The sequence below is a fragment of the Hakea prostrata genome, chromosome 8 (assembly GCF_041222555.1).
Source record: "Hakea prostrata isolate BN-2017 chromosome 8, UWA_Hpros_2, whole genome shotgun sequence".
NCBI classification, from domain to species: Eukaryota; Viridiplantae; Streptophyta; class Magnoliopsida; order Proteales; family Proteaceae; genus Hakea; species Hakea prostrata.
The window spans coordinates 32,611,410-32,639,312 of NC_142607.1; the positions used below are offsets into that span (position 1 = coordinate 32,611,410).

A 27,903-nucleotide genomic window follows, 5' to 3' on the forward strand; every position below is an offset into this window, starting at 1 on the left:
GTTTGCAAGAGCTTCTGAGGTGTTTTAATGGTGAAAAACCAGAAAAATATCTGTGTTTAGGTTGATCCGAGAGACTTACCCCCGGTGAACTCATCGTTCCTTTTTATATAGATTTCCCGCCTGATCTGCTTTTAACTGTGACCGTCGGATCATAATATAGAATTGGATGGCCATGATTAGGCCTTCTTCTTAGCTCTTGGGCAAACCCAAAGACTGCTTTATTGAATCGTCTTAAACAAATCATTATAGATTTAGGCCGGGGGGACCCCCAAGAACGGGGGGGGGGGGTATTAAACCAAAAAAAAAAAAAAAAACCAACCACAAAATTTTTTTTTTTTTTTTTTTTTTTTTTTAAAATTAAAAAAAAAAAAAAACCACGAGTACAACCTATAGACAATACATCAAACAACAAAAACCAATTTAAGTGAGGAGGAGGGCGCTGAGTATAAAGAAAGGCTTCCTGAGTTGAAGCTCCCTCCTTAGCCAAAGCGTCTGCAACCATATTGGCTTCCCTATATACATGATTAAAGGATACAGACTGGAATTCAGATAACATTTCCTGTATGTCTGCAATGAGGGGAAAGAGTTTCCATGGCACCTCCGGGATTTGCTTGTTTAGGATGGCAATTAAAGCACTATTATCACTTTCCATATCCACATGCGTTAAGGAAAATTCTTTAGCCCAAATCATTGCTTGGTGCATGGCCATCGCTTCAGTAATAAGAACATCTTGACATTTCGTTCCTTGTCCAAAAGCAAAGATCATCTTTCCCTTGTGATCGCGAGCTATTCCTCCAAACCCCGCCTTATGAGATTCTTTAAAGACCGATCCATCAACATTGATCTTTATAATAGGGTAAGTGGGGGTGATCCATTTGATCACTGCACAATCGGGCTTAACTGCAATTCTCTCTTGCATATGTGATGAATAAAACTGAAGACTTTTCCAAATCATAAAACTGCGGGTGTCCACCTGTGGATGAGCATCTGATTTCAAAAGAGCTGTATAGGATTTCCATAGGAGCCATAGTATGAGCAGGATGTCCCTAATTTTCCTACTGGCCATCTTCTGTGTTCCGAGAGACAGATTCTGTATAACCTTGTCCGTAATCGAAGCCCCTACAGTCATTTCTAAACAATGTAGATCATTCCAGATTTGTTTAGAAAGGACATAACCGGAGAATGTGGTCCACTGATGAGTCATGGTATCCACATAATAAACACTGAGTGGGACAAGAAATTCCTCGAGCTGCAGCCAGAGATGCAGTGGGCAGTTTTTGATGCAACAATTTCCACAGGAAATGTATTGATCGGTGATGGATAGGAAGTCTCCACAGATTGCGCCAAACCGTTGGATTTGGAGAATTCAAGTACTGAACATTGAGAGAATTGAGAGCTAACCTGTAGGCCGATTTGACATTAAACAACCCAGAAGTAGTCCAGCGCCATAAAAGTCGATCTGGGATAGGAAATCGTGGTAATGGAATATTCAGGATTTTATCCACGATACTATTGGGCCACCAGGAAACAAGAAGCTGTCTATCCCAAATCTTCAATCGGGGATGGATAAATTGTGCTACAGTGTTTGGACCATTTGTTGCAAAAGGAAAACAACCCAAATCCGGTGGATGATCAGGAATCCAGTTAGAAGTCCAAGGGTGTGTTTGGTCTCCAGTACCAATTTGCATAAGTATGCCCTGTTTGAGAAGATCTCGGCCTTTCAAAATGGATCGCCATCCCCAAGAATCCGTTGGATGTGAGGGCACGTCCATAAAAGAGTGATGTTTACAGTACTTTTGTGTCATTATGCGACCCCATAAGGAGTCCGGATGGATAAGTAACTCCCATGCCTTCCGAGCCAGAAGAGCCAGGTTTGAAGCGTGTAGATTTCGAATATTTAGAACCCCATGAGCCTTGGGGTTGCAGATAGATGTCCAATCCACTGTATGCACATGCTATTTCGCTCCATTGGACCAAAAAAATGATCTCATCCCTTTTTCCATATCTTTAATTACCGCTGTCGGTAATTGAAAACAAGACATAAAGTGATTTGGCATTGCGGCAATGGTGGCTTTAAGAAGAACCTCTTTTGCCGGGTAAGATAAGAGTTTGGCCTTCCAGCCCTGCAATCGTTTATTAACTCTATCTAGTAGAGTATGACAATGTTTTTTCTTTAACCGGCCAGAGAAGAGAGGGATTCCCAAATAAATATCAGCCTCCGATGTAGGTGTAATATGAAAATCTGCAGAAAGGTCTCGCTTCATAGCTGATGATATGCTTGGGCTATAATGAGCTCTAGTTTTGTGGAAATTGAGTTCTTGACCAGAGTGCGCGCAATAAGTTTGAATGATTTTGCCAAAAGTGCGAGCTTTTTGTTTTGTAGCCTGACCAAACAATATCAAGTCATCGGCAAAGGCTAAATGAGATAATTTCTGGCCACCACGAGATAATTGAATGCCGGAAAGCTTACGGCGTGAAACCGCTAACTCTAGATGTGATGTTAACAGTTCAGCACATAGAATAAATAAGTAAGGGGAAAGTGGGTCCCCTTGTCTGAGCCCTCGAGTTGGTAAGATATGACCTTCCACTGAGCCATTAATAAGCAGTGAATAAGAAACAGTTTGAACACAAAACATAATCCAGTTTACCCACTTGCTCGGAAACCCATAGGCCTGTAGCACTTGCTTAAGAAAACTCCATTCCAATTTGTCATAGGATTTGCTCATATCCAATTTAATTGCCATAAGACCTTTCTTTCGCTTGGTATGATGATGTATTTTGGACATGATTTCGTGAGCGATCAGAATATTATCCTGTATATGCTTGCCCTTAACAAATCCATTTTGTTGAAATGAAACCAAATGAGGGATGATGGATTTCAGTCAATTGACCAAGAGTTTGGATATAATCTTGTAGGTTGAATTGCATAAATTGATTGGTCTATAATCCGTAACCGCCTTTGGTGAATCATTCTTTGGAATGAGAGTGATGAATGTAGCATTATGAGAGAGTGAGAATGAACCTGTGTTATAGAATTGATGTACCATTGCTGTAATGTCAGGTTTAACCGATTCCCAAGCATGCTGATAGAAAAGTCCTGGAAAACCATCGGGTCCAGGGGATTTCAACCCTTGGGACCCGAACACTGCATCTTTGATTTCGTCGTCCGAAAATGGATGCATGAGAGAACTCTTGTTAGCATTAGTCAGGCGATTGGCAATGGGTGAAACATAAGATTCTGACAAGACCGGTTGAGCAGATGAATAGATAGCCTTAAAATACCCTTCAAATGCAAGAGCAAGATCTGCTTGCTTTGTAGAGACAACTCCATAGTGTTTAATTTCTGAATCTTATTTCTAGCCATGCGCACCATAGTAGTTTGATGAAAAAACCTGGTATTTCTATCAACCTGCATCAGCCAAGAGATATGAGCTTTCTGTCTCCACTTGTCAGCTTGTTGATTTAAGTTCTGCTTCAATAGGGCTAGTCTCCTTTTTTCTTCTATATACCAGGATTCCGTTCTTGAAACCAAGGCAATGGATTCATGAGGCAGTAATAGATTGCCTCAGTGCCTCCTCTTTAAATTCCAAATTTTTAACTGTTTGCTTGTTCCAAGTTCTAAGAGCCAAGGACAACTTTGATAACTTAGCTGCCAAAACATAAGAATGAGAACCAGTGAAAGGAAAAGCCCAATATTGATGTAATAAGTCAAGATACGAGCTCTCTTGAAGCCAAAATATTTCAAATCTGAAAGGCCGAACTTGCTTAGGTGGAGCTTTATCAATATGAAGAAGAAGGGCCTTATGATCTGAATGAGAGACCAATAAATGTTGAACATGAGCTTCTGGAAAGAGCTGAAGTCAATCCATATTGCATATGACGCGATCAAGACGTCCCTCGATGCGATGCGAACCTTGTTGTTTATTCGACCACGTGAATTGGGCCCTGTGAAAGGAATAGATATCAAACCAAATTCATTGGCAAAACCCTGGAACGGAGCCAAAGAAGAACTGGTTAAAGGCCTCCCCCCTTGGCGATCAGATATATCAAGATAAGCATTCTAGTCCCCGCCTAGGACCCATGGCTTATCAATAAAAGACGCCAAATTTGAAAGAGTTTGCCATTGATAATGTTGCATGGATGGGATAGGGCTCAAATAAACGCAAGTGAAATACCACATGTTGCCAGAATCGAAAATAAGAAGATGCACACACCACGAAGAAAACCACACCACATTCACATTGACAGTATCAAGCCAACAAAAAACAAGCCCACCAGCTCTACCCACTCGGGGAGCCGAGACACACTTAGAAAAACCCATTTTTTTACATATCACACTAACATCAACTTTAACTGACTTAACTTCAGATAGAAAGACAAAAGAGGGTCGGTATTTAGATATAAGAACCTTAATTTCCTGTTGTATAGAAGCCCGACCCAGACCTCTACAGTTGAGCATTACTCCATTCATTTTCCTGCGGATGACCCATTAAGGTTGGTCATCACCACCTCAGAAAATTGCAAGTTGGACCCATGCTGATCCAGTTTCATTTTCTTATGGGATTCCCCCATGGACTTCGGTATCTCAATTGTGGGTAACTCTTGCAGACGAAGCTTTCGCTTACATGGAAGCAATTCAACAGTGGCAATCTTTTTACCTTTATCCTAAGCTGTAGAGGAGAAATGAGCTGCAACCAAAGTGTGAAGATCCATTTCAGACAATCCCATCAACCCCTGTCCTATACCCTCAATCGGAGTAGATGGAGGCGCTGGCGTAGGAGAGTAAGACATCACATGCTCCAGAGCTAATTGAGGAGAGCCCTCCTTAGAGAACTCCAAAAGATTTGGGGGATTGAGGTGATGCACTAGAAAAAACATATCATCATTGTGAGTGACTGGCTGGATATGCCAACCCCTAGAACTTAAATTCATAGCAGAGGGTGTGTCTTCATCAGGGATGTTTTCAGCACATTGAGTCAATTGAACATTAAATATAACGGCCAATTTAAGAAAGCTGCAATGTAAGGCCTCATCATGATCTTGTGGAACTGGACCCATGTGAACAATTGCGGATCCAGAATGCGATGCCCTTCAAAGATACGTTCATAAACTTCCTTCATGTGTTTCACCGTTACTTGATGTTTATAAGGGATGGCCATAGGGGGGACAGCAGCCAATGGAACACGCTGGTCCGAAGATGAACCTGCTATCGCATTTGCAATTTGTTTGAGTTTACAATCCTGAAATTTGTGTCCCAATCGAACACAATAGGAGCAAAGTAAAGCCGGGCAAAGTTCATAAGCAAAGTTAAGTTGTAGAACCTCAGAGGGGGAAATTTCAAATATCACTGAAGAGACCAGATCCTAATTCATAGGAATAAGCACACGAGCTACAGGTGTATAGGGTGGGTTACTATCCCCTTTAGGTATTTCAATTTCAAGCACATACCCTACTTGACTGAATATGAGGTTGAGAACCTCATGATCATGGAAACGCCAATGGATTTTAAGGATTTGTACCCAGAAAATGGCATAAGAGAAAGGCAAAGAGGCCGCAGGGATAGTCTGGTCCCATCGTTGAAAGAGAATTAAGTGGCCTTTGTAGTTCCAGGGCTGGCCAAATAAGATAAGGTGCATAGATTTCTCGTTCTTGCATGTGACGGTGAACCGGCTTTGTGAGCCTTCCACTAGGTGATGACCAGTGATCTCAAAATGCTCAGATTTGAAGGCCCGAGAGACGAAAGTGGACAGATCATAATAGGTCACGACGATTTCATCCACAACCCATCCTACAACAGTGTATTGTACGTTGCTTTTGAGTTGAGCAAGCTTAGATTCCGCTAAGGCCACCTTTCCTGGAGGACGAACAGGCAGCTCCATCTTCGCAAATTCCGCCGCCAAACGATCACAAGAGTCTGGTTTAGAAACAGAAGAAGGGCAGGAAGCAGAGAACGACGCCATATATGAGCCACCTGCAGTTGAGAAAACAACAAGATATGAAGAGGAAACCACGAACACGACAGTAACCTCAGAGCTTGAGTATTCTTGGTGAGGAGGATCAGGGAGCTGCTCCCAGAAGATATATATATAAGCACAGAACCAGTGCCTCGACCATCGTTAGCTCCAGATCTCGTTACAGATGTCGCATGCACTATGTCAAAGAAAATAGAAAACCAGCAGAGATGAAACCCTAAACGGACAAGTAACCCAAGCACAGTAGCCGCAATAGTATATAGCACATCAACTGAGGAGCTGTGATGGGAGACAGATTACACCCGATCAATACATGCGTGGGAGAGAGGATAGTATTTCTGCTCACAGTAACTCCTTACCTACAAAAGATCAGAGCTTCTAAGACTTTGAAAGAAAAACACGTCAATCAGGCGGAAACCCAGATACAGAGATGCAACCACCTTTGCATGCATTCGGCCGTTACTGCTGAAGATGTACACAGATATATTTAGAGCGCCAGCAAGATAACCATGGCACATGCATGTCAATACCGAAGCTGAAAAACCGGTAAGAAGGACGTTGGGTATGGCCTAAATCATAATGACTCTGAGGAAGCATGTTACCACAAGGAAAGAGATCCAAAGAAAATATGCGCTGTGATAGGAGATCTGACAGATCTGAAGAGAGAGAGACCTCCATAAGCGTCCCACTGAGCCATATGATATTACCAAAGGAATAGAGTGATAGAATAACCCTATTTAGATGCCTAGGCATCGATGTTGTATGCTGTACTTCCCATCCTGCAACCCTGAGATCATCAACCTTACAATCAGATGTGTAAATCATACACCTGTAACTTACTGGTCTAGAAAGAGAGAGGGTAAGATAATCAATGATAGCAGAGAAACGAAATGAACCCTGAAAAACTGAAATCAGGAAGGCAATACTGAAAACCCTAGGTGAAGCAGATCGCCTCTCTCTCTCTCTCTCTCTCTCTCTCTCTCTCTCTCTCTCTCTGACCTTTTAATTATGATGTGCTGAACTGCTGATCTTTGTCAATTGAGTCCTCTTTTGATTGCAGACAAGAGTTCACCATTCTCTTATTTGTTCATTGCAAGAGCTTCTTGAACAAGAAATTCCTGGGCTTTGTGATCTAATTCAATATTCCTGGCATGCTCAAAGATGAGGTTAAGGTGTCTGTGTGTGAAGGAGAAGATACTTGTGGTCAAAGCAGAGAAGGTTCCCAAGAAGAAGGAAGAATCTCCTGGTGGTCATGAAGCAAAAAAGATGCGTTTGTAGATGAAGGGGGTATGAGGAAGGATGATTTGCAGAGAGCTACAGAAAGCAAACTGATTTGCCGGACGACATTGGAAGCAAGAAGATAAAGGCAGAAATGAAAGATGCGGTGCTCTACTTGACCAATCCCAAGCGCTCCCATTCTATAAAGTCTTGGAAATCAATGTTAAGTAGTTTACAAATAAAATAATCTCTGAGAAAGATTTAGCTTTTCTTTATCCTTAGATTGGCTAAGACTGTTTTGGTAGGCTGAACGGTTTTTGTTTCTGAATTGATTGGAGTACATGCCTTAAATTATTAAATGTGAGAGAGGTTTCGCAAACAGACAATGTGAAGCTCATGCCTTATTGGAGAGTATATTATTGGGAACAGAAATACGGCTTGTGGACAAGTTAGGTATTTTACAGGGTAACAAGTCTTGGAAGTAGGTGTTGGCATGCAATTTTGCACCAGCTTTTGCCAAAAAGCTGGTGCCATAGCTATCTTAAGCAAGGTTTAAAGTATCCCACGATACCATGCGATACTAGCTGATACGTATCCATATTTGACCAAACCGATACGATACATCTCGATACGTCTCTCCATTGAATTATACTAAAATACATTAGCTAGAACGATACGATGCTCGATACAGGACAATACGTCTCTTAAAATCATCTAACCGATACGATACTCAATACCTATACTTTAAACCTTTATCTTAAGCCATTTTCTTTACATGCAGTCTCTTGCACCAGATATGCAACATGTGTATCACTCTATCCTCATTAAAATTAAAGAATTTCATCTATGTTGATATTACTATGAGCGCAGATGTGCTTCTGACACAGTGGTGACAGCCTTATACGTAGAGGCATTCATTCAAATTTTTAAAATAATGAGAGCATAGATAGATCAACAGTCATCAAATTTGATAGCTTGCTGCATTTTGTATTGATTGTAGATCAACTATAACACAGTTTTATCCTCAAGTTTTCGCTCAAAAGTTAAAACTCCACTTTCAAAGATCTAACAGATGCTAAAAAGTCTGGAACTTATAACTACTTTGTTTTGATAAAGAAACTACTGACAATTTCAATTACTAGAGTTCTGTTTAGAATAGTGTGAGCTAAGAAACAAGCAGCAGCGAAGAGACCACAACAACAGAAACGGTAACCAAGATACAATCACGGAACTAGGAGATTTAAGATACCGGATGAGTACAAATTGCTAGATGATAGAACATGTATCAAGTCAAAAATTGCAGAAGATAAGGAGATCTACATGACAAAATTTTGATTGATTAAGCAAACGAAATCAATTGGTTTTCACTGCCACTGCTCTCATCTTATGTAAAAGAAATGGAGTAAAAATTTGAAAATTGTGCAGAAAATGAGGGAAGTTCTCACAAGAAGCAAAAATAACCACAATTACCAAATAAGTTAAGGCTCGTTGAAGGAAAAATTTCTTCAAATTGAGGGGCATAGAATGCAAATCTAAGCTGCCTGAGCCACACCTTCAGATGCACCAGATGTCTCTTGCCTGCAGGATTTCAGAATCCTTAGAGAAGGAATACTTGAAAGTTCTATCAACACAAACAAGTAAACACGAGCACATTAACAGATTTTATATAGGGTGCTGTGTCCTATGCATCCTGCTTGGGAACTCTTGCCTATATTCTGTCACTACTATCATGTTGCACTCAATAGCAGCCAAAACAATAGACAAAAATTTAATTCACGTTTTTTTCTTTGGTTAAAAGAAAAAGAAAGAAAACTAGAGTGTGCTTCATCTGCATAGACAAATTGTAAATAAACTAAGCACATGCAGATTAAGGGTAGTTAGTTCAAAAAAAGGTGTACTCCTACCCCCAGAAATGCAAAGACAGAAAGGGTAACATAAGGACTTCACTAAAATATTAAACCATTTAACTCAAAACAGAGGGAGTAAGGGCACAGGAATTACCTTTGCATTCCTTCTCCAACTTCCATTCTGAAAAAATTGCCTATCTTCACAGGAGAACCTACTTTCTTAGAAAGATCAGTTAGAAGTGACTGCAGAAATTGAAGAAGCCATCAGTCAAAATTTCCCCATAATGCCTTATGTTTGTGCAATAACAGACGCCTAACATCATACTGGTAATCTTAAAGTAATCAAATCCCCAACAACACAATGTAAGGAAGAAAAAAAACTGTTCATGGCCCGAAAGTTACATGTAGGTGCCTGAATATGGTTGGACCAGAACCCAAGGCCCGGTCTTGTTTTCTAGTCTAAAGGGGGTGGTACACCAGATAGGACCCAGAAGAAAAAAAAAGGGTTTTCCCCTGTAAATGATGCCCCCACCACTCTGGAATCTCTAGTGTATCATAATGCATGCAACCTCACCCCCATTTCATGGAGAGGCTGTTTTTCAACTCCAATCCATGACTACTAAGTCACAATGAAGCAATCTTACCACTGCACTAAGGTCCACCATCAGTTCATACTAATTACCGATAACATAATAATCTACTACAGAATAAAATATCTTCCATCTCCCACCATACCATACCTTTTAGTTATAAATTATAAGAAAGCCTACAATAGTTCCGAATGCTCATACTAGAGCTGATCTGGGAGTAGCTCCAATACATGTTAGCTACAAGGAAAGCCTTTTGAGGAGGAAGGCCCATGTTCAACTGAGGCCTTTGAATTATTCGGCATGGAAGAGTGATTGAAAGAATTAAAAGAGCTAAAGCCAAAAGGATATAATTGACAACTCGAAGTTGCACATCAACCCTTTCCTGCAACAAATCCTCTGGGGAAATCATTGCTAAATTTATTCCGTCCACTCTTTCATATGTGACTATAGGTCGGACCAAAACAAAATACTATTTCTTGGCAGGTGTAATCTGTTGGATGTAGATCCAAGTTTACTTTTTCTTTTTTCTTCCCCCCACCCCCCTGTTCCCCTTCCCCTTCTTATAATCTCTTTTGCCCCCTCCTGGGGGCATCAAGTAACCACTTCTGAGATATCTTATCGGTTTCTCCAGGAAAATGGGTAGTGTGGTACGAGTTTACATATAGAAGCAGAGCTTCCCTCCATGTACAGTAAGAAAGGTAGGGTAGACAATACTCATATGATGGCTTGTATAAGCACCAATTTCATTGCCTTGCATGCCAAAGCCATTGGAAGCACATTTAAGCCTTTTAGTTCAAGAGGAGGGTCATGGAGTGGTCGAAGCCCTCTGCTCCTTTGTATTTGATGGTACAGGGGCGATCCTAGTCGACTTGGCCTAGGCAGGAATCTTTGAGAAAGAAAGATTCAAAAGTCCGTAAGGATGCCCTATTTCTACCATCAATGCCGCCCAACCCTCACCGCTTGAGTAAGACAGTTGAGGTAGTTTTAATCAAATCAAACAATTATTGGAAGCTTTCTGCTTGATTCTCGTTTGGCTGCTGTGATTAGATTAGAGGGACAGGATCCGTGTTAAGTACCTGTTCTAAGAACCTCTTTTTTTTCTTTTTTTCCCCTGTAAATATACGACGACACCAAAAAGGATAAGTAAGGAAGACTACGAATCTTCATATTCTATTATTAGGAGTCACACTGAATTTGCCAGTCTACCTGAACGCAAGGAGAAAGAACCTTAGGAGAAGTGATGAGAAAAGATATGTGTGGTTTAGATCTTGTATCTACTATAACCTCAAATAGAGTTGCTTGGAGGGCAAGGATCCATGTGCCCAAAATTGATAAAGTTGAGTTGTCAATATGTTAAATTATAAAAAGGTGGGGGTGAATCCATGCCAACAGTGAGGAAGCTTCCCAAAACCCTCTCACATCCTGACCATGTGAGCCTTGCACTGACACAGTCTCCTGCCTAATCATTTGGACCTTTGCAGCACATGAGTAATCTTAGTTTATTCTAATCTTTTATATTGGGCAGCTTGCATAAGAGACAGCATACATTAGAAGTCGTGAAATGACCCTCAACTAGTTTTGATTCTTTTGAAGATCACAAACATAAAAAAATGCACTAACAATCTCCTTGTGTATACTAACAAAGTTTTGATGCCCTTTAGCATATAAGGACAAATCAACCCTGAGAGTGTGCAATAAACAGAACCTACTTACCTGACCATCAAGCCTGAAAATGCACATCAAGCAGAGGGATTCTACCTAGGATGTCTTCACACAAGAAGATATACTTCAAAAGCAAAGGACTGAAGATATTACAAGATATCAAGACCCTGCATTTAGCCTAGGACACATGGCATGTTCTAATTGCATAAAAATGCAATTTCAGATTTTCATGTTTTAAGCGTAAGTGCATGAGTGCATGAGCTACTATAACGTCAGACTTTTGAATAGTTTATCATTTCACAAACTTCACATTAAACTGCATGATATAAGTGACAGTCGAAGCGCAGGTCAACCAACTGGCAATTTGGCTGTATTGACCATACAGAGTTTGTAGCCTAACAGTTGAGACCATCAGCCTAACAGTCAATCTTTAAGTCAACCATCAAGTGACCATCTGGCTTATTGAGCTTATGACGGCTAGTTTTTCAACAGCTAGTTATATAGGTCCACGCATCATACAGGTCGACTGTTAGATAAAAACATGGCCAAAACAGCTAGTTACTTTCTTGCTACTTCAACCCTCCCCCCCCCCCCCAACAAACACCACCCCAACCCCCCCCCCTTCCCTTCCCCCCCCCCAAATAAAAATTAAAAAATTCTCCCCCCCCCCCCCCCCCCCACACCGCCCCCCCCCCCGGGGGACACCCCCCCAATACTTAAAGGGGCTGCCAACACTTACCCCCCTCCCCCTCCCCCCCTTCTCCTCTCCATTTTAAAAATAAAAAAAAAAAAAAAAAAAAAAAAAAAAAAAAAAAAAAAAAAAAAAAAAAAAAAAAAAAAAAAAAAAAAAAAAAAAAAAAAAAAAAAAAAAAAAAAAAAAAAAAAAAAAAAAAAAAAAAAAAAAAAAAAATACAACAACAACAACAACAACAATAAGCCTTTTCCCAACTAAATGGGGTCGGCTACATGGATTCTTGCCCTCCAATCGGTTCTGTTCAAGGCCATGCTAGATACAAGGCCTAAGCTATACATATCCTTTCTCACCACTTCTCCTAAGGTTATCTTAGGTCTACCCCTAGCTCTTCTAGTTCCTTCAATATGGATTATATCACTTCTCCGAACAGGAGCATTTATAGGTCTCCGTTGAACGTGGCCGTGCCACCTCAAACGACTTTCTCTAAGCTTATCACTTATAGGAGCAACTCCCGCACCAACTCTAATATGATCGTTTCTTATCTTATCCATCCTAGTTTTGCCACTCATCCATCTTAGCATCCTCATTTCTGCTACACCGAGTTTATCTATATGATTCTTCTTAACAGCCCAACACTCGCACCGTACATCATAGCTGGTCGGACAACAGTCCTATAAAATTTTCCTTTAAGCTTTAATGGAATACGCCGATCACATAAGACCCCGGATGCACCTCTCCACTTCATCCACCCTATTTTAATTCTTTGGGAAACCTCATCTTCTAAATCACCTCTTTTACTTATGATTGAACCTAGGTACCTAAAACAATCACTCCGAGGAATCTCTTTATCGTCAAGTATCACCACTTCATCACTCGCCCGATCATGACTAAAGTTACAAACTAGATATTCGTCTTCGATCTACTAAGTTTAAAGCCTTTTGATTCCAAAGCTACTCTCCATAATTCTAATTTGGTATTAATCCCCACTTGGGTCTCATCAATCAACACAATATCATCCGCAAAAAGCATACACCAGGGGGCCTCATCTTGAATGTCTTTGGTTAATTCATCCATTACCAAGTGCAAATAGATATGGGCTTAAAGTTGACCCTTGATGTAGCCCAACTGTTATCGGGAATTCATTACTTTGTCCCCCCACTGTTCTAACACTAGTCACCGAACCATCATACATATCCTTAACTATATCTACATATTTACTTGCAACACTTCTTTTTCTCTAGTACTTGCCAAATTAACGCTCTAGGGACTCTATCATAAGCTTTTTCTAGATCAATAAATACCATATGAAGGTCTTTCCTACATTCTCTATACCTTTCCATAAGTCTCCTAATTAAGTAAATAGCCTCCGTTGTAGATCTTCCCGGCATAAACCCAAATTGGTTCTCCGTAACTATAGTTAAGTGTCTCAACCGGGTTTCAATTATTCTCTCCCATAATTTCATCGTATGGCTCATCAATTTAATGCCTCTATAGTTATTACAACTTTGAATATCTCCTTTATTTTTGTAAATTGGAACCACAACACTTCTCCTCCAATCATCTGGCATTTTCCCCGTGCTCATAATCTTATTAAACAACTTAGTCAACCAAACTAGTCCATGGGTTCCTAAGCTCTTCCATACTTCAATTGGGATTTCATCAGACCTTGTGTCTTGCCGAGTTTCATCCTCCTTAAAGCTTCTTTTACTTGGACATCGAAATTCTACGAATATAAGTTCGGACACCAGTGCCTTGGTGAAAAGTGTAATCGTCCGAACCATAAGTGCTTGAAGAATGCTCATTTAGTAAACTAGAGAAATAGGTTTCCCATCTTTTCTTAATATCCTCCTCACAAACTAATACTTTACCATCTCCATTTTTAATACATCTAACATGGTCAAGATCTCTACTCTTCCTATCCCTCATCTTAGCTATCTTATAAATAGATTTTTCCCCTTCCTTTGTGCCCAACTTATTGTATAACTCTTCATACTTCCTTTCCCTTGCTTTTCCCGCAATTTTCTTAGCTTCATTTCTATCTAACCTATACCTTTGAAGATCCTCAACATCCTTAGTTCTTTGCCATGTCTTAAAACTAGCTTTTTTATTCCTAATGGCAGCTTGAACCTCACTATCCCACCACCACGTCTCTCTATAAGAATGGATCTTTCCTTTTGATTCACCTAGAACATCTTTAGCCACTTTCTTAATACACATAGCCATCTCATTCCACATTGCATTGGTATCCCCTTTAAAATCCCATTTTCCTTGTTTGACTACTTCATTAACGAAGGATTTAGAGTACTCTCCTTTCAAATTCCACCATCTTATTCTCGGGATAGTTTACCTTGGACCTTTTATATGTTCTTGGGACTAAGCACATATCCAAGACCACAAGTCTATGTTGTGCAGCTTAAGCTTTCCCCCGGTATCACCTTGCAATCCTTGCACAACAATCTATCAGTCCTTCTAGTTAGGAAGAAATCTATTTGGCTTCTATGCTGTCCACTTTTGAAAGTAATTAAATGCTCATCTCTCTTTTGAAGTAAGTATTTATAATAGATAGATCAAAAGCAGTAGCAAAATCCAAAATTGAAATCCCCTCGTCATTCCTTTCTCCAAAACCATAACCTCCATGAACACTCTCATATCCTCTTTGATCTTTTCCAATATGTCCATTTAAATCACCTCCTATGATAATCTTTTCTCCTTGACGAATTCCTTGCAGTAATCCACCCATATTTTCCCAAAATTCTAGCTTTAGACTTTCATCTAGTCCTACTTGAGGTGCATATGCACAAATTATATTTACGAACTCTTTCTCTATTACAAGCTTGATAGCAATAATCCTATCACCCACTCTTTTAACATCCACCACATCATTTTTTAAATCTTTATCCACTATTATACCCACTCCATTTTTATTTGTTTTCTCCCCAGTATACCAAAGTTTAAAGTCATCCAACTCTTTGGCTTTTTTACCCCTCCATCTAGTCTCTTGAATGCAAGCTACATTAATCCTTCTTCTCCTCATAACATCTATCAATTCTAAGCTCTTACCAGTTAGAGATCCTATGTTCCAAGATGCCAATCTAATCCTACGCTTATGCTTATGGACTAGCTTCTTTCCCCGCACTCGTCCACGGCGCGGGAACCCTTGCCTACTTATCACCGCATCCGGGCGCCGATGCGACGCGTCGCTTACAGGGGACGCCCTAGCTAACCCTTGCCCACTTATCACTACACCCGGGCCATAGTGTAGCGCGTCGCTTCTTTTGTCGGGGAACGCCCTAGCATAGCTTTTATCATATAAGGTCGAATCCATGAAAAAAGGTTTGGCTAGATTTTTTCCGGTGCCGGCTGCCGACCTGACGCACCAACCCTCCTAGAAAAATAGACCAAAAGACAAGGCCAAGAGGTCAACCTCAATTAAGCCAAACCTAGAAATCCCACTCATCTTTTCTTGACTCAGTAAGGATTGCAGGTGGTAGAGAACCCAATTAAAAGGATTTCTTGACATAGTGCAGTAGCATGGCCCGAAGAGGGCTGATTCAGCCGTTGCAAGGCTAGCAAAGGATTCAGAATCCCTAATATCAACAATCTCAGAACCAAAGGGTGAAGAGGTTGTGATTGTGCAGAATATTTGTCATAAGCAGGGGAGTTGACTTCAAAAGCTCAACGTTGATCAGTGTTAACACCAATAGCTCAACGTTGATCAGTGTTAACAACGTTTAAAAAGTCAGGACTAGCCCTGCTGGAGTTCAAATACTTGATCTGTTCTTAGCTTTGGTTGGAGGAAGAAGACACTACTCTCCCCTCTAACAAAAGATAATTTTTTGGTTTATTTTACCATAATGCCCTCTCTTTTATGTTGTTTTTAACTTTTGTCATCGTGCCTATTTCCAATAGTGCCCCCTTTTATCTTTTTATTCTCCTTAAGTCTTAATTATTTTTCCATTAATACCCCTTCCCGATTCATATGTGCTATTCTACTTGTTTTCCTTTGTAAGCTTGACTTGTAGTACTTAAAGCAGAGCCGCTACTTTTGTTAGTTGAATTATCTAGCAATTGGGTGGTCTCATAGCATCCACAACCTAGGATTTTGATGCTGGATTTGAACCTCTAATCATCCGTGCCTTTAGCACAAGTTCCTTAGACTTCAACTTGCAGCTTGCACTCTGTAGTTAAGAGTGGCAAGTTAGTGCAATGTTTATGTAAATATAGCATAGCTGGGACAATGAGTGTTATTACCACCAACAAAGGAGTCGCATGCTCATCAAAATCTCAGGACATGCACACATGTAGGAATATAACCCCCCCCCCCCAACAACAACAAAAATAAAAATAAAAAAAGGGGACCTGAAGGAAGGTGGTTCCCACAATTGGAGCATTCTCTTTGGAGAATGACTCAAAAGTCATCCATTGCGTGGTAAGTATTATCTTTCCAAATGTGTGAAAACCAAAAAAGACTACACATTAAACTAACTAAACATATGGCTTTTGTCAACAATGCACAGAAATGAAGAAATCTAAGATTATCCTGCCATCAGCTATCCTTCAGCAAAATAAAAAAAAATTATAAAAATAAAATAAAAAGTGACTCACTTAATGACCGACAACAAAAGCATGGCCTATAACAGACAAAAATGAATATTCCTACAGTATTTCAAGATAAATATACTGCAGGGGTTAATAAACAAATAACTTCCTTTCTTCTCTAGCCCCATCCCCCTGATAATGTGAAAAATAAATAAGATTTAATCACTTGGAACATAGTCTTCACATACCTTGACAGTGATAGTGTCATTTACAACAAACTTCTGCTCCATGAAGACTACATCTTCAAAATACTTCCGCAAACGACCTTCCACCATTTTTTCTATGGCCATTTGAGATTTCCCTGATGATTCAGCCTGAAAGAGTGAACAGAAGAAACAACATTTTCATTGAAAAAGGGGGAAAACCACACAAATGGCACATAAACAATGGCATTATTTAAATCATTTTTCTACCCATCAGATAAATTTCAGTCGACATTGGGGAAATTTCAACCAAAATACCTGCAAATTGAGAATGAAACGAAATGTCAAAAATTTCGTCCCAGTACCTTCTTTTTTTTTTTAACCGAAACTTGGGGAAATTTCGGTCTAAACTGGCCGAAATTTCAGGTTCGACCAGTTTTGGCTGAAATGACACGTTCACGTTATAAATTACTTCTTTTTTATCGGAACCTGCGCTATATTGCAGGTTCCAAGCTTTTCGCAGCTTCCCCAGTGGGCATTTCAACCCCTTTTGAGATTTTTTTTTTTCCCACTTTTTGTTGTTTTCTTCCTTCATTTCACCTAATTTCTAAAACTCTGTTGCATTCAAACACCACATTTGGACCTCGTGATCAGGATTCCACTGATCCACCACCACGAGCACCAACATCAACTAAGAGTCAGGGATGGGGAGGTCTACCACCAAAATTCACAAATGAGAGTCAGTTCATCCATGCGACACAGGATTCGGACCACGGTGGACCTGCATCTCGAGGTCGTACTGCTTTGACATACCAAGAAGGGGAAGGAAAAACAACTCAGATACAACACAATGGGCACACATTATATGGGTCTTACTGTCCGGTTGATGCGAGGAGATCCATGAGCTTAGATGATTCTAGAGCCTCCACCTCTAGAGGATCAGGATGATATAGACCCGCCGATTCCCAGTTACATGATAGTGCTCTTAAGAGTGATGGTTCTGCTTTTGGTTCCACTTATGGACCTTATGATCATGGACCTTATGGTGTCTCCAGGCTAAAAAAGTTGGACACTAACGAGACCTTATGGTTATGCTCATTATGGTGTCCCTTTCGAATACCAAGGTTCTTCTTAGGGGTCATGTACGTTTGTGGATCAAACCTTCAACATTCAACTACAACCACTGGCCCCTCTATCAGGAGTTATGTATTCACACTTCCCACCATCAGGACTTCTTAGCCATGTAGATGAAGTGATGCATAGAGCTGCAATTGTTGACCACCTCGACAACCATATGGTCCATATGTCATAGGATATGTATTGTGCTTGGTATAGGGGAGGAGAGATTACAAGGACAAATCTATTAGACCTAACACTAGTAGGCTAGCACAATAGCAATGTATCAATCTGTTCATTTGTTGTCTACTTATCTATGTACTTGAAAGTTTGAAACTTAGTAAGTTATGAGTTCTAACTTCTAACCATCACCATGCTATGTAAAAACATGTAATACCGTTGGTACTTCTTAGTTCTTGTCATATGGTAGTATATACTTGAATGTTAGCTTTTCAATGGTTTTTTTGGTAAAATAGTAGTTCCATTGTGTTTATTATGCTTTAAATAGGTAGGAGACAAGAACTCAAACCATTTGGAGGTCCTATAAGACCTGAAATCTATGGTTGAAACTTCCAGAAAAAAGAAGTACCAAGTTTCAACCAAAATTCTCTATCAAAACCTAAAACTTCGGTCTTTGTCTGGGTCGAAACCTTGGTTTCGACTGTATTTATACCATGCTTCTACCCATAGGTCATATTTCCCCACCCAAAATCAAAAAATAAAATACAAAAACAAAATCAGAAATAACCAAACAAAAGAAGGGAAAGAACAAGGCTGCATTATTTACTAACAGTAATCTTCTCATACCACATGATCACATTAAGGTTAGAAGAGAAAGTGTAAACTGGAGTAAACCAGAAACTTGATTTTAGGGTATTTCACTGCAAACTGCAGCAACCATCTAATCCAAATCCTGTGTACTGGGCTTTCTGAACCAAGAAACAGTGAAGCTAACTGAACCTCGACCACTCTCTCTGGTGGTTGAGCTGCTTGTAGACAATCTAATTTACAATCAGCCCGTAAACGAGCTGGTCGTCGAGAACTAATAGCAGAAAAACTGGGAAGAAAACATAAAAGTGCCTTGCCAGCTAAATCAGTGAAAAAAAAAATACACGATCATATTCAAAGAATACCTATCTAGCTCGGTTCTGGTCCAACATGTTTATTACACTAAAATAAAAATAAAAAAGTGCCTACCCAGTAAAGCAGTGAAAAAAAAGACTCGCATGATCATATTCAAAGAATACCTATCTAGCTCAGTTCTGGTCCAACATGTTTATCATACCAAAATAAAACCCCTCATCTTACACAAGCACACATGGTGTGCGACAAATTCAGCAAACAGCTCATAGGCTCTCTCTGTTGGTTCACTATACCTAGGAAGCCCATACAACACTACGTGACACTCTCAATCAAATCAACTTCCCCTTGTTCTTTTTGCCTCCACCACGACACATCAAAAAGACTCATGCATAAAGGTCTGTGATCATGGTTTAAAGCATTGACCAATACAATATAATACAGGCTGATATGTATTGGTGTTTACGTGATGCCTAACAAATACCAGTATACATCACTGTTTTAGAAACTAGTGTCTCCGAGATGTATTGCTTTGTATCAATTGATATGGACTGATTCAATATGACCTAAACTTTTTTTTTTTTTTTTTGAAACAGGAGCTTTTATATTTAAGGGGGTGGGGATATTATATATGTCATCTACAAGGATCAAACCCATGACCTCTCCACTGAGAGGTATGGATATTTCCAATTGACCAACCCTGCATTGGTAATATGACATGTACTTATCAATACGTACTTACATACATCAAAAGTTCTGTGAGTATTGATGCATATTGGCCGATAGGGCTTGATATAGGCCCCACATCATGATACATACCAAAACAACCTGAAAGATACTCATATGGTATACCAACTGATACATGTTGATAGTTGATGTGGCCATTAGACCATGTGACTACCAAGGAAGAAAATTCGACCGAAACAGGAATTTCGACCTTGCAAAAGGGCGAAATTTCGATGTTTCGGTTGAAACTGGACACTTTTTTCTGGAAATTGAAACTTCAATTTCGGGCCTCATATGGACTCAAAATGATTTGGATTCTAGTATACTACCTATTTCAAGCATAATAAACACAATTTAACTAGTATTTTGCCCAAAAAAAAAAAAACTATTGAAAATTTATCATTCAAGTATACTAACAAATGACTGGTTCCGACAAGTACAAACTGTATTGTATACAGGCATAGAATCATCAGCATACATGAATTGTTTGGTAGAAGGGTTACATATACAACAAGTCAACCAAATAAAATGACTGACTAGATCAAGTGATGGTGTCTCACATATATTAAGTTGAAGCCTATATATCATATACACATAAAATAAAAATATATAATTTTAGAAAATAATTATTAAAATTAGAAAATGAAAAAATGGTAGCAAATAATAAAAAGATAAGTGATAAAACACAATCATAGATCATAGTCCTAGGCTAAACATATATTAATTTCAAGGCAATACAAGATCATTTAAGGCATGAACAAAACAAAAATAAAAAAGGGGAAGTTTGGAATTGTTGGGTATGGCTTATGCTTCACATTCTATTGTTGCCGAAGTTTCCTTTGTAACTGTTGTGGCTTAGGAGGTGTTTAGAGGCAAATAAATGAGCAAAAGAGGTGTTTGAAGGCAAAGGAGTTGTGTAAATTAGGTGAAAATAGGACAGAAATCAACAAAAACTAAGGAAAAACAAGTTTGAATGTTGAAATGTTCAAAATTTTGGTTGAAATGGTCGAAATTTCGGTCGAAACCTCTGAAATGGTCGAAATCTCCAAAATTTCTGTCAAAATTTGACACTTTTCCAAAATAATTGGAATTTCGTTTCGTTTTTTAAAAATGCAGACATTTCGACCAAAATTTTGACAATTTCGGTCGAATTTTCTTCTATACTGATTACTAGGCAACAATTTTGGTCATGAGATTGAATATTCAAGGAGATTTCATACTAAAAAAGTATATATTGAAATCAACGTGATCGTGGAAGGTGATGAATGGGGAACTAGGGGTCCATAGGTGTTAGAATGACCTAAAACTTGGAGGAAATGTAAATAATAACGTAAGGAAATGATCCTCCAAATATGGGACAAATCTAACAATTAGATTGGCACAGATCTGACCTTGAAGTTTGGGAGTCTTTGGAGGTCTGAAAATTCAAGAAAATAAAAATAATAATAATTATAATTATAAGGTGGTGAAGGGGAATGGAGGCAACTGCCAGATACTGGTATGGGGAGCTTTGTAGAGCTTCCGAGTGAATGGAATGGCTTCTTGAAGGTAATTTATTCAGCCATAGCACAGATCTAGTTTGACTTTACCAAGAAACTGAGTGTTTCTTCAATCTTGGACCTACAAAACTAAACAAAACATGCTTACAATAACAACAGTAACAAAGGGGCATACAATCGGAGAATACTTTTTTGAAAATCTGAATTGGTGCCTTTCCCACCGAGTGGAGGGGCATATTTATACATGACAAGCTGGAATTTTAAAATGAATAGAATGCATGAATAAACTCAAACTGAAAATACAAACTAATTGACTTCGACTAAGAAATAGAAATACTAACTCAAGTAGGTCTTTAATAAAACTCAGACCTTTACATTGACTGGGCTAAATCGTGGACCCTTTAAGAAATAGAAATAATAACTCGAGTAGGTCTTTATAACTCAGACCTTCACATTGACTGGGACCATAAATCGTGGACCCTTTAATGACACTAATTAAAGAATTACTAGAACTAATTGGACAAAACTACAAAATTGCCTCTGACTTACTATCACTGATAGGGAAGGAGGGAAAAAAAAAAAGAAGCTAAGCATGGACATGCAATAATGATTTGAAGTGCTGTTGGGCAGCAAGCCTAGGGGTCAATGGGCTTCTAAGGGGCAGGGCAGCAAGTCTAAGGGCCCTAATTAGGGGCTGGCTCTGCATCATACTCATGGAAAAACTGCTTACCAATAAACAGATAACTGCCAGGTACCTAAAGTACTATGAGAGACTGAGAAGGGAACTGCCTCCCAATCAAAATATCACCTTGCCTTGATATTCTAGACACATAATCCCCATAATAGGACCTTCTTTTTTGGCCTTAAGTTAAGCCATATTATTCTATTGGAGTATGAGATATCACTCTCACAGTCTCACCATTTTATGCCTTTTAAGTTTCCCAACTTCATGTCGCATCAGTTCAGGATTTCTAGTCTTTCTTTACTTAGCCTAGTTACCCGCACATGCATAAGATCTCATAGCTGACCATCCGACCACATGACTTCTTTCTGGGCTTTTCAGCAGAAAACTTGTTTAATTAATATTCCAAAGAGCTTCCTCACCATTTTGTTGCCACCTCTAAAACGCTCCTCTCACAGTGCAACCACTAGATCCTGAAGTAGGTATCAGCCAATGGGCAAAGCAAAGTGGTAATCCACGTAACGCATATACACTGTTTCTCAAAATTAACTAATGTAAAACTATCCTGATAGCATCCCAATTATTACAGCACAGCATGATTACTCAATGCAGGCAAGATTACATCACATAGTACCTGAGATTTCAATATGTCACGTTCACTCTCTAGCGCTTCATTGGAGACAAGTTCCTTAGACAGGAACAATGGCTTTGCTGCCACAATATGCATTCCTAGCTGTGAACCAACTTCCTGGAGAGCATCCAATTGCACATTTTCATCCTCCACCTCTAGAGTTAGAATTCCAGCAATACGACCCAAACCTGCATCCAAGTTAAACAAGCTTGGCAACCTCTACAAGATAATGGAACCTGGGAAATATCAGCTCCAACATCTCAAACTCAAGTAGAAATGTAACCATTTTTCCTCAGAAAGGAGTCCCACTCTTCTGCTCAAACTATGGTAACACTTCTCAGAAGCTGCCATACCTGGTTTGGGACTTGTATGGAGGTATGAAGAAACAACACCATGCGCAGATGAAGACAGTTGATATCCTCTTCTAAATGTCACATTCTCCCCCATAATTGCAGCCACTTCAGTAATTGCACTTTGCACTGTTGATTCCCCACTTAGTTTTGGATGGTCTAAGTTTATCTTCAAGCTCTGCATAAAAGAACAGATGCTATTAGAAATGTTAGCAAAGCAACTACAACTCCACCAGGATCATCTTTTTTTTCAATTTTCTAACCAACTCTCATTGAGAATTCAGTACAATGGGGCTAGGAGACACCAACTCATATCATAATAGAGAAAATATTGGCATAAACAAAAGACAATTCCCATCCAGTGATGCCGATCAGGATTTCACGATCCCTCCTGTAGACCCTCACAATGTAATCAATTCACCTGGACTCTGGCCCTAGACAATATATTAAGAAAAAATTGAAGGTAGACCATCTTATTACAAAAAGCAGATACCGTGGGGGGCAGGTGCAACTCATCCAGCCCATAAGAAGATTAGGCTCATCTATGAAACACCAGACCAGACCCAACCGGTCCAGACCAAGTTTGTACTATAGTACAGTCCTGATCAGCTTTTGTGTATGTAAAAAGAAGATAGAAAATCAGATGAACCACATCAGCATTCAAGGCAAATTTTATAGAGGTAGAAGGGCATTCCCCCAAAACGAGTCACAATGGAAACATTACTCTTTTTCTGGAGCTATTTTTTGCAATAATGCTGTAATGGCTTGGCAGGTCTCTGATGTCTAAAGGGGATAAACTGTTCTAGAATTGTATTTTCACTATTTTGTGTGCCATTTTTTCACACAGCCCACCCACAGACAACATATCCCCAACATCCTGCTTCTTTACCTCTTCATAAATATATTTTTTCTTTGCTTGCCAAAAAAATTATTTTAAGCAAGTAACAGCAATGGGAAGAAAAAGAGAAAGAACAAGTATACGGAACAAAAATGACAAAAACAGGTGCTAGTGTAAGTGACAGATGATACTATGATGGAGATTGACAGTATTCCCTTCTTTAAATTTTTGGTAAGTGATCGTACACTTTTTTCTTAAGCTGTATTTTGAATGCCAGGAAAGAAAACTGTACAAATTCGGTACATTTCTTCTCATCTCTTAGGATTTACTCTCTGTTTGCGTCTTCCCAGATTGGCTTAAGAGATTCAATTCCTAAAATTTGCAAAATAGAAAATCTTGCAGTGAAGTCCCCCCCCCCCCTCTCAAAAAAAAAAGCAAGAAGAAGATTTCACAAGAAAACTCCTACCAGAAAAGAAAGAGGATGAGACAGCGGGTATGCAATTGGCAGATATCATGATGGGGTTCAAGGGAGAAAATTACAGCCAGGTTAGCAGAGGAATAAAGAGAAATAAAGCCAGATGAGAGGGCAAGGAAGAGAAAGATAGAGAGACCTATGCTGGTAGTAGCTGGGGTGGCGATATGGAGTATCCTTTTTTTTCTGGCTTCAAGGAAAACAGTGCTTCTAGATTTCCTAATGTCCCAACGGAGTCAGCAGCCCCCCAACAGACATTAGTGTAGCAACGTTTTTACAACCTGTTTTCTACAAAAGTAACACCATTACATGTGATTGTTAAGTCACGAGTCACCATGGTGGTCTGAATGTGGACATCAGACGCTGATTTTACAAGCAAACGCTACAAATAAAATCATCTACGGGTTGGAGAAACAGGAGCAGACTGTGGTGCCTGTAGTTGAATATGCTGGAAAGGTGTCAACTGTCAATTTTCACACCCGAATTGGTTCTGCCAGTTTCTGGTCCCAGCTCATCATCTTAAACCTCATCATTGACTGACAAAAATGCTTAATTTTCTTTTCTCCATCCAACCCAAAAAAGATGTTTTACGCAGTGGGTCTAGGGCACGGAATGTCAAACATATATTGGTTTACCCATGTTTCCAAATAGGCTGTTTCCCAGAGCTGGATCAATGACTAAGCACTCAGCAATTGAGCACTTCACCAACATGCCAAGCACAACCTTTATTCTTTTTTATATCCAACCAAATACAGCCTTAGTGAAGCTGCCCCCCACAGCCCCACCTCAGGGGAAAAAAGAACAGTGAACAAAATTGGGAACTGGATAGGATAACATAACAACAACATATGAAAAGATCAACTTCAAATTCCTGACAAATTTCAGTATTCACACATGTTTTTGGATGATAGTTCTTGACTTCTTTTTAATTATAGCAAGCTGCTCCAGGAAGGAGGAACTGCAGTGGGTGGGGAAGAGAAGGATTGAGTAATCATACAAACTATCATACCCAATGCACGAGGTCGCAACTGCAGGTTCCAGTTAGGGTCATAACATATGCAGCCTAACCCCTGATTTTACAGAGAGGCTGTTTCCGGACTCAGAACCTGCAACCACTTGCTCTCAATGGAGTAATTTCACTGTTGAGCTAAGGCCCTTGTAATGTGATCATAAAAACTATTCCAAAATATCTGAGCACTTTATGGGCCATCCAAAAAAATATTTTTGCGATATTTTTTTTTTTTTTTGGGGGGGGGGGGGGGGGAGAGGGGAAGTCTCACCTCCAAGTTTTCTGATCCAATAGGAATGGCTTTAGAGACTTGTCCGGCAGCATTGTCAACTGACAGAGCTATCCTAGCCAAAGACAAAGCCTACAGTGATAAAAATTCATAAAACAGTTACTGGAAGAAAAACACCACATGTCAGTTAGATTGGAATATTAAAGAGAAATATTAGCCGCAGTTATCAAGTCAAATTAGCATGTATCATGGACATATTTCATCCAAAAAGAAATGCACTACTTACTCTTAAGTGGACTCACGAACCATTTCAAGTGACTGAACATCTAAAATGGATGGGAAAGTGCCTGACAAGGTCACTGTTCCCGACTTACAACCAAGGAATAACCTCTCTACTTTTCCCCAACCCAGTTAAGAGTCATTGGAAATCAATTGGTTCCCATTTGTTGATTTTCTCCATTTCCATGGTTTACTGATGCATGTAGGAATTTCGGGGAAAGCTAAAACCCAAGCTTCATGCTAAGGAACTAAAGCATAATGAAGTTTCATAATCAAACTCAAAAAAGAGGGGTGGGCGAACTCATACTAACCAAGTACTGGAATATTTCATTCCTTGCAACAAAGTCCGTTTCGCAATTAAGCTCAATAACAGCTGCTTTGTTTTCACTCTGTGCTACAGCAAGCAAACCCTCAGCAGCAGTTCGGGAGGACTTCTTGGATGCAAGAACTATGCCCCTTCTCCGCAGGTCCTTTTGGGCAGCGTCTACATAAGAAACTATTACTTTAAGATGACAAGCATGAGTTAAAAATAATAATTAAAAACAAAATTAGACGTAGAAGAATCAAAAGATAAAGGAGGGGAAAATTTGTATATCTACCGATGTCCCAATTGGAATCAACAAGAGCAGACTTGACATCTTTTATTGGAGCACTGGTTCTTTCCCTCAATAATCTGATAAGATTCATCTGCTCCGAAGCAGGAACACCGCTACTGAACCTTCTCATAAACGATATTTGAGGATAAGGATAAGAAGAAGCACACCGAGAATCAAACAAGCTTCTTGATTGTGTTATTCCAGCAATGTAAGCCTCTCCATGCGCCAATGAACAGTAACAATGCCCAGAATGCATTGAATATTTAACCCGCTTGAGGAGTAACTCAATAGAGAATTTTGCACTTCTAGAAAATGCCATTTCAAGACACAATAGTGCCGACCTGAAAAATCTGCCAAAAGAATTTCAATCGAAGTGCCTCTTTCTTTTATGCTTCTCAAATTTCTGCGTAACAGAACATTTGCAAATTCTTTAAATGATCCGTTGAATGAGTTGGTTGTTGGAAACTCAAAAGACAGATTTACTAAGATGATTTCTACTAAAACTCAAGTATAGTATCATACAATGTGTGGAATTTCTTATTGAATTTCATTATATATTAAACCCATCCTATAGTGAATAAGATAGCAAAACATTTTTCTTGATATCAGTTGCCACCGTTAATGGAAAAAATGTCTTCTTCTTCTGAAACTTCAACCCATTCTATTTCTGCTGCTTCTTCCCCTCTGATTTCTCCTTCAAATGTTATCTCTCTTTATTGCCTGTCAAGTAGGATCGACGTAACTACTTAGTGCGGAAACTGCAGTTCATGCCACTACTTCATGTGCATGACCTGATAAGTTATATTGATGGCAGTGTTCCTCTCATCCTGCTAATTGTTTTCACAAACGAATTCTATGCTAAAAACAGAGAAAGTCTGGTCCCCATTCTGATTTCATAATTAAAAAGAAAAACACAATTTTTTAATAAAGTTTTCTATATTACTCTCTTCTAGGCAATTTTGTCAAACAAATAGAACTATGAAGTCACGGAGATAATAGATAACTGTATCACCACCATTCTCTCCTGCAAGTTGTACTAACTGCTTCAACTAATCGACAGTTTCATCACTAAAAAAAAGAACATACAACTGAAGAAACATAGAAAAATTGATCTATTAAAACAAAAGGAGAAATGCAAAGCGGAAGAACCTGGTAGAGCAAACAATACTGTCAATAAACACTCCTGATCGGTTGTCTTATCTTTTTCCTCGTTGAATTGCTCTCACATAATCGAGGATCACTAGCTCGGAGAACAGCGGAAGGGAACTTATGAACGAAAGGAGGAACCAGGGCAAAGAGGAAGATAAAAACTAACAGACAGTGGGAGAAGTGAAAGGGCTGCAATTCGGGTAAGTCGCGAGCCTGACAGACCTGCACAATCGAACCGATCTATCCTAGGGTTTTGACTCGGCTTCGCCCATCTGGCCGGCTGGTCCATGATGAAGTGTATTTGTTTTAAATGAATAAAGAAAAGAAAAAATTCTACATTACTTTCTTTTTCTTTCTTTTTTTTTTTTTTGTGAGCTTTTTTTTTTTTCTTTTTTTCTCATCATCAAACCAATCATATCAACTGGGGCCATAGGCCCGAGTGGAAGGAAAAAAATCCTCTGTTGTGCACATCTCTCTACTGTGCAGCAGTGCAGCACCACAAGTTGACACATGACATATTCC

At 39.4% G+C, this 27,903-nt stretch overlaps 1 protein-coding gene across 1 annotated transcript; it reads right to left on the minus strand.

Annotated features, from left to right (window-relative positions):
• Positions 1-8,321: 8,321 nt before the first annotated feature.
• LOC149007585 (elongation factor Ts, mitochondrial-like) lies at positions 8,322-27,574 on the minus strand. The gene is made up of 9 exons (XM_089165580.1): positions 27,382-27,574; positions 26,236-26,582; positions 25,948-26,120; positions 25,400-25,489; positions 22,813-22,987; positions 22,463-22,647; positions 16,771-16,896; positions 9,192-9,280; positions 8,322-8,768 (listed from the first exon to the last, which is right to left on the minus strand). The coding sequence occupies exons 2-9, from the start codon at positions 26,549-26,551 to the stop codon at positions 8,723-8,725; spliced, it is 1,200 nt and encodes a 399-aa protein (XP_089021706.1). The 5' UTR covers positions 26,552-26,582; positions 27,382-27,574; the 3' UTR covers positions 8,322-8,722.
• Positions 27,575-27,903: the final 329 nt, after the last annotated feature.